General features: G+C 48.0%; 1 protein-coding gene across 3 annotated transcripts; it reads left to right on the top strand.

The window, feature by feature from the left end:
• Positions 1–9777: 9777 nt before the first annotated feature.
• On the top strand, positions 9778–12824 carry METTL21A (methyltransferase like 21A). 3 transcript variants are annotated; one of them, XM_041473517.1, is made up of 3 exons: positions 9778–10021; positions 11219–11330; positions 12345–12824. In XM_041473517.1, exons 1-3 carry the CDS (start codon positions 9875–9877, stop codon positions 12740–12742), a joined length of 657 nt encoding a protein of 218 aa, XP_041329451.1. In that variant the 5' UTR covers positions 9778–9874; the 3' UTR covers positions 12743–12824. The 3 variants fall into 3 exon arrangements, with proteins under 3 accessions (XP_041329451.1, XP_041329452.1, XP_041329453.1); XM_041473518.1 differs by having other exon boundaries at positions 12216–12351; XM_041473519.1 differs by lacking the exon at positions 12345–12824 and adding an exon at positions 11407–12207.
• The last annotated feature ends 372 nt before the right edge of the window (positions 12825–13196 follow it).

Raw genomic sequence — 13196 nt, 5'->3', positions numbered from 1 at the left:
GGGAGCCCGGGTCCCGCCCCGCCACCGTCCAATCGCCTCCCGCCGCGGCGCCGCGTGACGGCCGCTCCGCCAATGGGCGCGGGGCTCGTCACGCGGCCTCCGCCGCGCCCTCCCCCGGCCCGTATCTCCTCCCTCCCCTTCCCTCGCCTTCCCCACACGCACGCGCGCACGCACCGCCGGCCGCGAGGCCTCAGACGCGCCTCCGTGGCCACGCCCACTCGGCGCCGCGCGCCGGGCCCCGCCCCCGGGGGGCTCGCGCTGGCCCGGCGTGCACGTGCCGCGGGCGCGGCGGGAGCGGCCGTGTGGGAATGCGGGACGGCCGGGGACAGCCACTCGCAGGAACGCGAGCCACAACGCCAGCGCTGCCCCGGCGGCAGCCCCGCCGCAGCTCCTGCGAGTTGGGGCAGCACGAGCCTCTCCGCTGCCTTTAACGGGCTGAAGGGCTCCCGCCCGGGGAGCCCCAGCCGTGCCGCGTCCCGCCGCTCGCTGTGCGCGGAGCCTGCCCGCAGTCCGGGAAAGCGGCACTGCACGGGGCCGCCGGCATCCCCAGCGACACTGGAAGTCCCCAGCAGTATTGGCTTGCTGAGTTTCAGCTACCTGAGAGCTCCTCAGAGGACTGGAATGTTCAAATACACTCCAGGGGAGATGGATTAGAGGGCGAGATAGCCACAGCAGTCAGAGGCCCTGAAAAACGCAAACGTGCGTTGTTCTGCAATGAGACAACCCACTATCGCTACAAAAATTTAACTCTGGCCCCTGATAAGAAGAATGGCTCTGCAGAAGACTTAGGAACACACAAAGGTATTACAAAACTGCTATCATGCTGGCAGTTAGTCCAAAGATAAGCAGGCTCAGGGTTTTACTCCATTTTGTAGGAAAAATCCTAATGTTGGCTCTCCCATGTGATGACAAACATGGAGTTTTTGGGCAAACCATGTGTAGTTTCTTTGAAGAGAAGTCAGAGATGCTGTGTTTCCAGAATTTGTACAACTTAATCCCAGGCACAATAAAGTGACAAACCAAGTGATTTATAGTCTTATGTGAGGATTATTCCCTCAGACTGATGAATGATACCTTTTCACTTACCAGCAATTTCTCTAAACTGTTAGCTAAGCCCGTCTACATGCTACTGACAGTTTGCAAAGCCTTGTTACCCCAGACGGATCTGACCTTGCGGTGGATTACACCAGGGCCTCAGGGAAGATTTGCTTTCAGCACTTCTTGAACCACTTCAGGCCAACTGAAGTCCCTGTGCAGCCTCTGCACTCTGCTTGGAAAGCTGTAGGCCAGCCAGTCCTGCTCCCAGTTCTAGGAAGGGCCAGGGGTTAACCATTGGGTGGAACAGGAGACTGACCTGAGCCAAGGAGAGAAAAAGGGGCTTCATGCAAAACAGTTATTGAGAGATTGGTGTTTTCTTCCCTCTAGCATTGCACCCACAGATTTTTTGTGAGTATGGTGGGGAAAGAGAGGAAGCTAGAGGGTTGCCGTGACTTACTGAAGTAATTGATTCTCAGCAAGAATTAGAGTTGGCTTGCATCTGCACTATTTAATATGAAAACTGGCATAATTTCCTCTTGCACGAGAAGAGCAATACCTTCCCTCACTCTTTGCACCTGGCTATTTTCAGAGGCTGGAGAGGCTGAGCAAGCTGCACTGCTGCTGCACTGCTGGGCCCCTTCCAGGGGCTCCACACTGATGGAGGTGAGCTGCTCCATCCAGAGCAGTGGAAGGAGCCACAGGCAAACCTGCACACCTCAGCTGGACAGCAGCCATGCCCAGTGTCCTGCCCAAAGCCAAGTCCATCTGCTCCTTGCAGCCCTGGGCTGTGGGGCTGCCTGCCTTCGACAAAGGGAGGTGCAGCTGCAGCAAGTGCCTCCGGGGATCCCAGCAGCAAGCTGGCACCTCTGCTAACTCTCAGCTTTGGAGCAGCTTCAAGGAAATCCTTTGCCAAAGCTGCGGTTTTGGGCAGTGGAAAATCCTTGTTCAAGGGTGAGGAAGTGAGGAAGAGTGGCTCACTGGGCAGCTGAGCACGAGGGCCCAGCCACTGGGGCCAACAGCCAAAACCCCACATACTTGTGCCGATAGGTGAGAAATGCTGGGAACTCAGAGTGGCTGGAGTATGTGATGTGCCTCACTGCTATTTGGGTGTGAAGGTTTTGGTTCCTCTGCCTCACAGAGGCTGAAGTTTCCCATGGGTTTCATACTTGTTCTCAGCGTGTAATTCTGCAAAGGGGGAGAGATGAAGGCTGCCCTTCCCCTGCGCTAGTGCTGCTGTAGAGTATCAGGATTTATACAAACATTCAGAGGGAGGAAAGAAGGCAGTAGTCTGTTTCCCTGTGAGGACTTATTCATGTAGGTCTTAAGCAAGAGGAAGCTGAATTTAATCCCTGGAAGTCACAGAAACAGCAAACTGTCCCACCTCCTTGTCATTCCAGGCGAAGTTGTGCTTCCGCTTCCACATACCTCAGTACACCAGCAAAGAGTAATTTTCCATATCTGTGCATGTTTTCATTTAGCTGCAGTGATGAGGAATATCCATTTCCTGCTCCATTTTGGCAAAGTAACTCTTAAAGACTTAACTCAGATCTGACTTACCAGGATAATATGACAAAACCTGTTGCTGTGTGTATTTTCTGCAGAACCAGGCGATCCTGTTAATAGGTGTAGTCTGAGCAACACCCTGCAGAAATGAAACACATTATCTTTTTATTTATGCAGCTTAACATTCTATTGACTTACTGCTGTAGCAATACGCTGAATGTCCTCTATCATGATTTATTACTGGTCCTGTTCTCTTCCTATTTTCTGTCTCATCTTTCTACTGTTCTGCTTGATTTACTCCAGTGAATCCTCAGACAGTTTCCATTATTAAAAAAATCAGTTATTTGGATGTACAATGGGCAGCATGCACCTAGATCCACATTTTGCATAAGCAGGCATTTTGGATGGCGGATCGTGGCAATAATGAATGCCTGAGCTGAAAATAGCTTACTACAGACTGTTGGGATTCAACCTCTTTTCCTCCTGCTCCAGAAAGAGAGGTGTGTGGCATGGGACTCTCAATTACCACCCCTCGTCTCTGAGCAGGGCACCCACTGGGGAGCAGCCCTCCTGCGCTTTAATTTTCACAAAAGGAAAAGCAAAGTAACTTTCACAAATGTGGGATCAGAATCCTAATTTAGGCCCTCTCGGGAAGTTGCTGCAAACTTCAGGAGAGCTCCACACAGCCTTTAAGGAAGGCCAGACAGCATCTTGAAACAAAGCCTAAATCAGATTGTGATGACAGCCAAAGGAGTAGTGACCTCTGCTCCTAATATGCAGAGATTAGAAAGACCTGTGGTTTATTCTGAATATACAAAGGACCAGACTTGCTCCTCATGTTAGTCTAATGAGGTCAGAGGAGCAATACCCTGCCAACTGCTCCAAGTGAGGAGCACACCCTGCCAACCACTAAATGCAGCTTCTGAGCTATAACTTAACTATATGTATAATTATTTGCAGGATGCATAATAAATGAAGACTACCAGGCTTGACACGACTAATATTAGTGCTACCAGCTGTGTTTTGGCTTGTGGGCTTACAGGGGGAGGTAATTCTGTCTCTTTACTTGGCCCATTTGCTGAGTAGATGGGAGCTGCTGTCTGCTTGCACTTCTCAGACAAGTCTTTACATTTCCTGCTGAAGTTCCTTGTAGGCAGAGTTGTGCAGGTTTTTATTTAACTCGCTCTCTGAAATCTCAGCACTTGCATTCACAACCACACAACCCTGTTGTCCTTTCCCTCATTAAGCAAAACCAGGCTTCCCTTCATCTGCAAGCAGCAGTATCCCTGAGAGGAGATGTCTGAAGCCAAAGTTAGCAGCTTCTTTATGAGTAATAACTCTTGAAAAATTCCCAACTCCAAGCATATGTTCTTGTCCACACCAACTGCAACAAGAGGATGAAAGTCTCCTAAAAGGTTTGAAATGAAATTGCAGAATTTCCTGTAAACCATCCAGCTTCACAGTCACCATCAGTCCCAGAAATGGAGAATGGCTCGTTGCACACACTTGGTTGTGCTTCACAGGGATGAGAATCTTAAATCCACTAAACTCTGCTGTTATCTTCACCCTGACTTGGTACTGCACATGCCTTCCCAAGGTCATGCACCTCCTTGCCTTTCTGCAGGGTGATGACACCAACTCTGGGATGTGTTTTGTTCAATTTCTCCCTTCTTAGAAAGTGTCACAGCTGGGGGAGGAGTGCTTTCTGATCTTACTTGGATAAATTGGAGAAGAGCCAGGGCTTTGTCTTTTCCTGGAAATGTAGCTGCAGGAAGAATGAATCACCAGGTTGAACCTGTATAACCAACTGAAAACAAAAGCTCAGACTTCTGTGTCTCACTTGGAAATAATCGGGGGAAAAATAGGCATCCTGTTTTGAAAACCACTACCAGCTGACAGGACAAAAATGTTGCACGTGTGATGTCTTTTGAAGCTGACAAGTAACCTAAGACTGCAGCCATTTAAGGGAAAAATCCCTGAGCAAAACAGTAGTTAGGGAAATAGACTATTCCAATGTTTGGGGGAGCAAAGTAACCAGGGAGGTTATTCAGAACACCCAAGGTGGATTTTTAGTAGCCCTAATGTTTCACACACTATTAAATCTCCTGTACTACCTTGGCTAGCAGTGAATACAAGCAAACCAGGGCTGGGGAGCTGTGTTTGATAGCATAAGGGCAGACTGCAGTGCTGCTGTCATTGATTAAATCCCTCCTTTTGCCTTTGCTGCTATCTAAGATGTCATTACAGGCAATGCAGAAGCTGCTTGGCTGGCATGCGAGCATCTGGATCGCTGCAGGGATCCAACAGCACAGGCATGTGGGAGTAAACCTTTCTTTATCTTAGCTTCTCTCTTCTGCTCATACCTTTGTTTTGTCTTCAGGTAAAATAAAACCAGCTTGACAGTTACTAAAGACTAAGTTAATGTTAATGGAGGCTTAGTACCCGAGAAGAAAATTCGAGATGTGCTGGAGCCAAGAGGGAGACCTGCAAAGCTGTACTTTAGGCTGGCAGAACCACCACTTTCATTTATCTGGTATTAGAAATAGCTGTTCCTGCAGGTCAGGGAGACAGATTTCTTGTGTGGAAAAGGAAAATGCCTTTCAGTATTTTAACAGAAACTTTAACATGAATAGTTTATTCTCAGAAAATTCTAACTGTGCATGTGTAAGTCCTGCAGCAAGTTTATTTAGAACCTTCCGCAATTCTAATTCCAGCTCTGGGCCACCAAAGCCTGGACAGTGGTGCTAAGGGACCCTCCCTGTTACTTTTAAGATACCTGAAATTGCTTAGACTCAACTCTTCCATCTTCTATATTGTCTGATGGATTTTCTTTCTAAGGACTCAAGAAGAGAAACACTGACAATACCATTAGAAAGAACACCAAATCCCCCATATTTTTCATATGCTTGGATTCTTCCTTCTTTTAAAAGGGTAACAGCTGCACTGAGGGAAATGCCTTTGCATCTGTATGAATGCTATAGCTGTTGTCTGCCTGTCTGTATATTTGTTTTTAAATTGTTTAAAATTAGCTATCTAGTTTGAAATTAATACAGTGCATTGCTTGCACTGTAATTTCCTCTCAGATTGCAAAACACTGCACCTATAGAGCATATAATAAATTTCTCCACCTAATGCTGAGCCTCTAGATCCATACTGAGACTCCACAAAAGGAAGGTTTTTGTAACATTTTCCCTGCCCCATGTCTGTTCCACTTCCCCACCACAGCCCTGTGCACCTGGAGTGCTGCTGGAGCAGCTTTCCCACGTCTGCTCACGTGTCAGTCTTGCTCCATGGGTTATGGACTCTCCCCTCCCAAGACCCAACCCTGGCATCTCGTGGCCTGGAAGTTCAGCAGCTGGAGGTGTGGGTAAGGCTGTGGGTCTGTGAACATCTGAAACTGGGGGAGGTTTCCAGCAAATGAAGTGCAGCTGGAAATCCAGTGGTTAGTTGTGAAGAAGAGGTGACTCAATTTGCTTTTTGTTCCTTAACTAAAACTTCAGAACAATGTCAGCTTCCAGATCTGCAAGGCCTTAGAGAGCTCACTCACATAATTCTACTAAAAGCTAAGTGATCTTTCTGCAACAATGCATTTTAATAAACGTGGTGATTGTTTATGGCAGTTTATCAAAATGCAAGGGTGAAGGGATAAATGTAGTATTACTGATAGGAACAATTCCCTCTTCAGAGGTTCCAGAAACTTCCTGTGTTTCAGCTCAAGCACTTAGGAAATTATACATCTTCATATTTTTGATAATTACTTCCACTGTTTAATGTAACTCTGTGTGTAAAGGAAATGAAATGCTAGATCGGATTATACATTTATTTCAAGATTTCACTTTTTTGCAAGGATCTTGCAAAAGCAGTAAGTTCTAAAGTCTACTGATAACCCACCAGTTTCTGCAGAAACAAAAGTTTTCATTTTTAATTCACCCCATCAGTTTCAAAGAGGGTCCAAATCACTTCAAGCTGAGGCTGTCTTGATTCTGCAACTGCAGGCTGTCATCAACCAAATTAATCTCTGCTTTATTCCCTTTGTATTTAACAGCAAGTGATTCACCACCCAATCTATTTTACTGGTGTGGAGAATCTGGAAGATTCTTCTACTGGTGAAGATGAAAATGTAAAACTTGTTAAATCATTTCAGTGCAAGTCATTTGAATGGCCACTTACAGTGATACATAGGGAGAAAGACTGCTTTCTTTTCTGGGTTTTCCTCCATGCTTTGTGTTACCTCTTGTTCACTTGGTTGATGAAAGCTCTTAGCAAAACAGATATTTGTCCAGACTTTACTTCCAAGACAATTTTCTTGTTTCAGTGGAATGACAACCAGAAGTAGCTGCTGTTTATTTCGGGAGGAAAGGATTAAGCCAGAAGTTTTCACACAAATGTAGAACAGAACCATTTGGAACAAGGCGTTGCTGACAGAGGGTTATGAACAGCACAGGTTTCTAGATAGAGTTTAAAAAAAATCAGATTGTTTCTATTTATATCTGCCTTTGCCTTGGTAACCAGAGACTGTGTGAGGGATGCAGTATTTTCCCATCATGGATGTCTCCAAAATCCATGCGCAGCCATGCAGTGCATCCAGTGTTTGCAGAGCTATCACAAGAACTGGCACATTCATTTCTAAGAGAGGATTTTACATGCTAAGCAGCAAAGAGAAGATTGCAGTAAGAGAGTTATATTAGTATGGATTCAAAATAATTTGTACTCATTTCTATCTTACCTACTTTGTTCTTTGATCTTTTAAGTATTTCATGGACCACTGCTCTTAAACACTTTTTCTTAATCACCCTGAGCAGCTTACCCAAATCCGAGGTGGTGGGATTTACTCATAATTGGCTACATTATGCCTGCTTTATCAAGTGGTTGAATGAGGTAAGAATGGACTTGAATCGGTGTTTCTTCACACTTTAAATCATTCTTGCTTACCTTAAAATCAGCTGTTTTCTACTTTGCAAGATTACCTGCAGCTTAGGTGTCCTTACAGCCCCCTGCAGTGCTCAAAAGCCAAACCAGGCTAAGTTCTCACCACTGCACTGCTGTGCTGAGCTTTAGCCCTGCTGGGAGAAAGGCATTCCAGCTCTGGACATCTGTTTTAGCCACAATTCTCTGTTGTGTTTTCCTTTTACTGTCAGGAAAGGTAGAAGAAACCAAGTGTGTCTCTCTGCCACTGTAGTACCCAGGTACTCCATTTTCTTAGAAAATGGATGGGAAAAGGTGAAGAGAAGGTAAACATAGGCTCAGAATGAATATGGGGAATCAGGCCCTTATTAAACTTCTAGTGGACTTGCTCTTTCTTAATAGCTTCACTAGCCAGCTGTGATCCAGAAAGTAATTTCTGATCTTCTGTCTAAGGCTCATGGAACTCAGTGCCAGAGCAACTTTATCAGGGAAGAAGGGGAAATATTTCTGAGAAGCAGGGCAGGATTGGTAGAGAACCTGCTGCGCTCCTGAGATATTCAGGGATATCTGACTAATAAAATCACATTATTGGGATAAAAGCACTCACTGCATTATCATCTTCGGGAACAATACATTTTCCCATGCAGCCTTTTTTTACTCTGGTTGCTATTCAGCCAGACACTTGGTCTTATGAAATACTGCAGGGGAAGAAAACTCATCTGGGGACAGAAAGGAAGCAGTTGGGAGCACTGGAGCCCTGCCACACTCCTCCATATTCTGGTTGGAGATCCCAGGGCTGGCATATGGTGCAGGAGGTGGAGGTTGAAGCTTTGTGCCATTTGGGAGTTTCCCTCTATTTGCCTGCTAATGTAGTTTAGGCAGAATGTAGGTGACACAAAAAGTCATTCAGAGTTCTTGTTTCAAATGTAATGACTCTCATTGCTTTTTTTTTTTTTTTCCCCCACACTGCCTATATAAATAATTTAAAAAATAATTGAGAAAATAGCACAAGCAATTTCAAACTCTCAAAAGCAGGAATAGTGGCAAGGGACCAGCACTTTACGACATAAAACCACAGAAAACTGAATCATCACACCTGTTCTGGCATGTTTATAGGGAGAAGTCTGAGTTGCTGTAAGACAAGCATGGACTGGTTTGGGGCAAGTGAAATTTTGGGTTCCATTCTCCTACAGGAGCAGAACCCTAAAAACAAGCTTTACCCTCTGTTACCCCTGTGCAACCTGTAATGATCTTCCACAGAGGTTTTCACGAATCTTGAGCCACTCTATTGAAATTGACAGCTTTTAGATGTAACCACACTTGCCTTTGACTGCCAGACAGATTTGCTGGTCCCTGTGGGAAAGAGAGGGAATGTTTTCTGGAGCTGGTTACGGTCCCCACCTTCGAGGGGCCGGCCTTGCCTCATCGGTGGTGTCACCGGGAGCTGTCAGGAGACAGAGCCACTGGAGATGGGGCACAGAAGCTGTGTCCCCTGGCCCTGCCGGCCCCGCTCCTCTCGGGGGCTGAGCAGCGTGGCTGCGGGCACTGCGCCTTTCTGTGGGGGACCCGCAGCAGAGCCTCCGGGCAGCCAGGGCAGAGTGCTGCCAGGACACTTCCCCGGCTCTGCCGTGGCCTTTAGCAGCCTTTGGAGCTAGTTCAAGTAACACAGGAGCGGAGCACTGTGTTGTTTTGCCAAACAAGAGATTAAATGGAGCCAAAGGTGAAGAAACACCGCTGCACAAACAGCGCCGGGGAGCGTTTCGGCCACACGGCCAGCCGAGAGCAGCCTTGGTCGGAGCTCCACTGAGACGCAGAGCTGTGTGTCCGCTCTCCCAGGGCTGAGGGAGCGCTCCCGGGCCGCGATGGGCCCTTGCGGAGATACTGCTCTCCGTGCCACCAATGGAGGACGGCGCCTGCTGCGCTGCACAAATGCTTCTGTCGGGCACTGCTTTCCAAGCCCCCGAAGCAAAATCCCAAGGCTGGAAGCACAGGGAGGCTGCGGGGACAGCTGAAAATGTCCCACAGGCGTGGGACCTTTCCCCCCGTGCCTTTCCGCGTGGCAGCGGCTGTGAGCAGGCGAGGAGCCCCTCCGTGCCCGGCCTCCCGCGGGAGGCAGCGCGGCGCTTCTCCCCTCGGGCCGCCCGGGGCCCTCCCCGCGCCGCCGGCCCCGCCACAGCCTCCCCGCCGCCTTGGCCCCCGCCGCGGCCGAGGGGCAGGACCGCTGCGGGGACCTTCCACCCGGCCCAGCCCTGCGCACCCGACAAGTGACCGCCCTGCCTGGGCTGAGCGCAGCCGTTCCCGCTCGGGCGCTGCGCAGAGGCTGCGCCCGCCCCTGGCTGCGCGGAGCAGCGCGGGGCTCGGGCAGGGCCTGGCCGGCGGCCGGGGCCGCGCTGAGCCGGGGCCTGGGGCTGCGGTGGCCGGCGGCGGGATGGCCTTGGTGCCCTACGAGGAGGGAGGCGGCTGGACAGCGCGGCAGCTGCACAGCCCTTCGGCCACCTTCCACTTCGCCAGCCGCACCATCCGCCTCCAGCAGGACTGGCGGCGGCTGGGGGTGGCGGCCGTGGTCTGGGACGCGGTAGGTGTTCAAAAGCGCAGCTTTTCTGCAGCCGGTGGCTTCCTGAGGCTCTTGCCGAGCTTTCAGATTCACCGTAGAAATTTATTTACCGTGGAATTGTAAAGGGAAGGCCTTTAACTTTTTTTTTTTTAATGTTAGGAGAGAACATGTTAAACTGTGCTTTACCTTTCCCTCTTTCCCCATAAGAGATCCTGCAGGAATGCAAGAGAGATGCACCATCCAAACCCTGCACAGCCACTGCCCAGTACAGGAAATATTTTGGATAACTCTCACCTCTTTCTTTTCAGTGGCTGCTGATGTTAGCTTGGCATCTTTCAGAGCATAGCATAGATCCCACTGCTTGTAGCCTCCAGCAGGAGTGCTGATCGACTTTATCTTGGGGATAAGAGCCGTCCAAAACAGAGGGGTTTGTGGTGGGTCCAAGGCCACAGCACAGTCGCTCGCAGCATCACTGTAGGAACCCAAGGGCTTCCCATCGAGTTCGATTTCAGTCCACACACAAATTGCACTTTTACCTCTAGTTTAAAAGAAGAAGTGTAGCATTTTTAGCAAATTTCTCAAATGAATTGTACAGGGTTGCTGATCTTTCTGGACGTCAGCTTTGGCAGAACTTGCTGTGGGAGAGGTCCTTGTCAAGACCTATGTAACATGCTATATACAACCAGCTAGAAGTGTCACTAGTTTACTTTCCCTGTGTCCTTCCTGAGGGGATACCAGTGTTGTGCAGAAACCTTCTGAAATACCATACAAGATACTATGAAACCTTATTCTGGACTTTTGCAATACTGGGTTTATTCGCTAATATTTGACAACCCCTCAAATTTCCTTTGAGGAAATTTTTTCAGATACAACTATCGTATTTCCTTTCCAATACAACTTTTCCTTTCCAAATACAGCTCTTTCTACCCCCTGTTATGTTTGGGCATTCATGGAGCAGTCACCACATCCAAGTTGTAACCACTGTGGTTCTTTTTTCCGTTTGCCAGTAGGAGTCTTTCATAAAACACTATAAAAAACTTCCATAAAGCATAAAAAGACTACAGGTGCACACAGGAGGTGGAGAAGTGCTGAACAAAGTTTGCTGCAGACCTGAGGCACCCGACCCTTCCCATAACCTCCTCTCTCAGGTTAAACCAGAAACCCTGTGTTCAGTGGGACTGAAACCCTGTGCTTAATCTCCCCTGTCTCTTGGCTTAGGCTGTTGTTCTGTGTGCTTATCTGGAGATGGAAGGCATTGATCTCAGGGATCGGTCTGTGATTGAGCTGGGAGCTGGAACTGGATTGCTGGGAATAGTGGTCACATTACTAGGTAAGGGCTTTTTTTTTTGTTGTCTCTTTTAAAGCAAATCACAACTGCAGTAAAACTAGCTCTTTTACCTGTACAGGCCTGGTGTAGAAGTGGGCACCGAAGCTGCACGTGTGAGCCGTGGTGGTTCTCTGAGTCATCTTCCTTCCTTGTCGGACTCAGAGCCTGCTGCGGTGTTTGTTGTGGTGACGGTGCCGCTGCAGTTTACTTTATGGCGGGACCCTGTTGAGGCTGCCGCCTGTTGCCATGGCAGGCAGCTCTGCAGCACTCAGCTCTGCAGCTATTCCCCGCAGGGAGCAGGAGCTGTGCTTCCCGACTTCCACTTGTCCTCCGATGCAGATAAAGCTACAGACAGAAACCACTCTCCGAGCTCGCATAAGCCTTTCATTAGCCTGTCTTGCAGACAGGGCATAGGGAAATGAAGTGATTTGCTGCTGATCTGTCTGTGGCTGAAGCAGGAACTGGGTACTGTGTTAAATTTGTGCAATCTTTCCCAGGTTAACTTTGTAATTCGAAGCTCTAGTGGCTGTGAAAGGTGCCTGTTGAAATCATAGAAACAAAACAATTTGACAAAATACAGGCTTTTGTCTGACCTGTGAGAGAGGCTGTCTAGCTGCCTCTCTCTTACAGAAAAATACGGAATTGGAGCAGGTTAATTGTAACACCCCCTGTAATTTGTTCTTTTGTTGCATATGGAAAGGCCAAAAGTAACTCCTTGACTTCCATGCATTAAGAAAAATCACCAGGAAAGATGTTTTTTTTCCCTACCCAACTTAATCTTCACGTAGAATACACTTTATATTCTTAAGTGAATGATGAAGGGTAGGATGTCTGTAGACAGGGGGGTTTTTGCTTATTTTGTTCTTTTATTTGTTTGTTTTTAATCAGGCAGCTCAGGGGAGCTGTTAATGTTTAACAGGAGCTAAGGAGCCTGCTGGATTTAGAGCATTGTGTTCCTCTTGCTGCATTGAGGGATGTGGATTGTGAGTGTGAGCCATGGCCTCCTGTCCCCCTTAGGTGCCCGTGTCACCATCACAGACAGGGCAGCAGCGCTGGAGCTCCTGGAGTCAAATGTGCAGGCAAACTTACCCCCTGAACTGCGTCCCAGAGCGGTGGTGAAGGAGCTGACATGGGGAAAAGACCTGGATAACTTCTCTCCAGGAGCATTTGACTTAATCCTGGGTGCAGACATCGTTTATCTGGAAGAAACATTTGCAGAGCTGCTTCAGACGCTGGAGCACCTGTGCTCGGAGCGAACGGTGATTCTCCTTTCCTGCCGCATCCGCTACGAGCGGGACCTCAAGTTCCTGAAGATGCTGAGACAGCGTTTCTCCGTGTCTGAGGTCCACTATGATTCCAGTAAGGATGTTCATATCTACAAAGCACAGAGGGGGAGTCGCAAGGATGACTTTTGACTCTCTGCTTTGTTAATAAGCCACTGATGATGTTCAATTCTCCCCTTTGTTTCTACTGAATACACTTGTTCCTAAGCATGAAGTTGCAGTTGTGTTATTTCACTGGCTTCTTGTTCTGATGGTCTTGTCTGATCACTGGGTCTGATACAGCAAGGATTGTACTTCTGCATATTGAACCTCTGCTTCATATCTGAATAGTGTCATATAGGGTGTTCCACTGTTTTTTTATCAAATGTAATTTTTGAAGCAGATTCAAGTTGCAGAAACCTCCAGCATCAAAATTGTTATATCAAAAGGTCTGTTGTCTGAAACCAAACCACATTTAACTACTGGGGAAACTTAAAGAGATTACAATGCTTTTTTTTCCCCTTTATCACTTCCTTAACTCTAGAAAAGTAGGAGAGTGGATGAAACAAAAGCTAATGCTCCAGCTCTAAATGCTTTAACTCTTCAG

This window comes from Pyrgilauda ruficollis, unplaced genomic scaffold (assembly GCF_017590135.1).
Source record: "Pyrgilauda ruficollis isolate IOZ18807 unplaced genomic scaffold, ASM1759013v1 scaffold3, whole genome shotgun sequence".
In the NCBI taxonomy this organism is placed as follows: domain Eukaryota; kingdom Metazoa; phylum Chordata; class Aves; order Passeriformes; family Passeridae; genus Pyrgilauda; species Pyrgilauda ruficollis.
Note: the sequence above shows the minus strand (reverse complement) of the source record. Positions and strands in the feature narration are given on the sequence as shown.

What these genes read in the sequence shown, in the direction of transcription:
- METTL21A (XM_041473517.1), top strand. Translation starts at nt 9,875, where the DNA reads ATGGCCTTGGTGCCCTACGAGGAGGGAGGCGGCTGGACAGCGCGGCAG. An exon ending in CGGCCGTGGTCTGGGACGCG is followed by an intron (nt 10,022 to 11,218) that starts GTAGGTGTTCAA and finishes CTCTTGGCTTAG; the next exon opens with GCTGTTGTTCTGTGTGCTTA. An exon ending in AATAGTGGTCACATTACTAG is followed by an intron (nt 11,331 to 12,344) that starts GTAAGGGCTTTT and finishes TGTCCCCCTTAG; the next exon opens with GTGCCCGTGTCACCATCACA.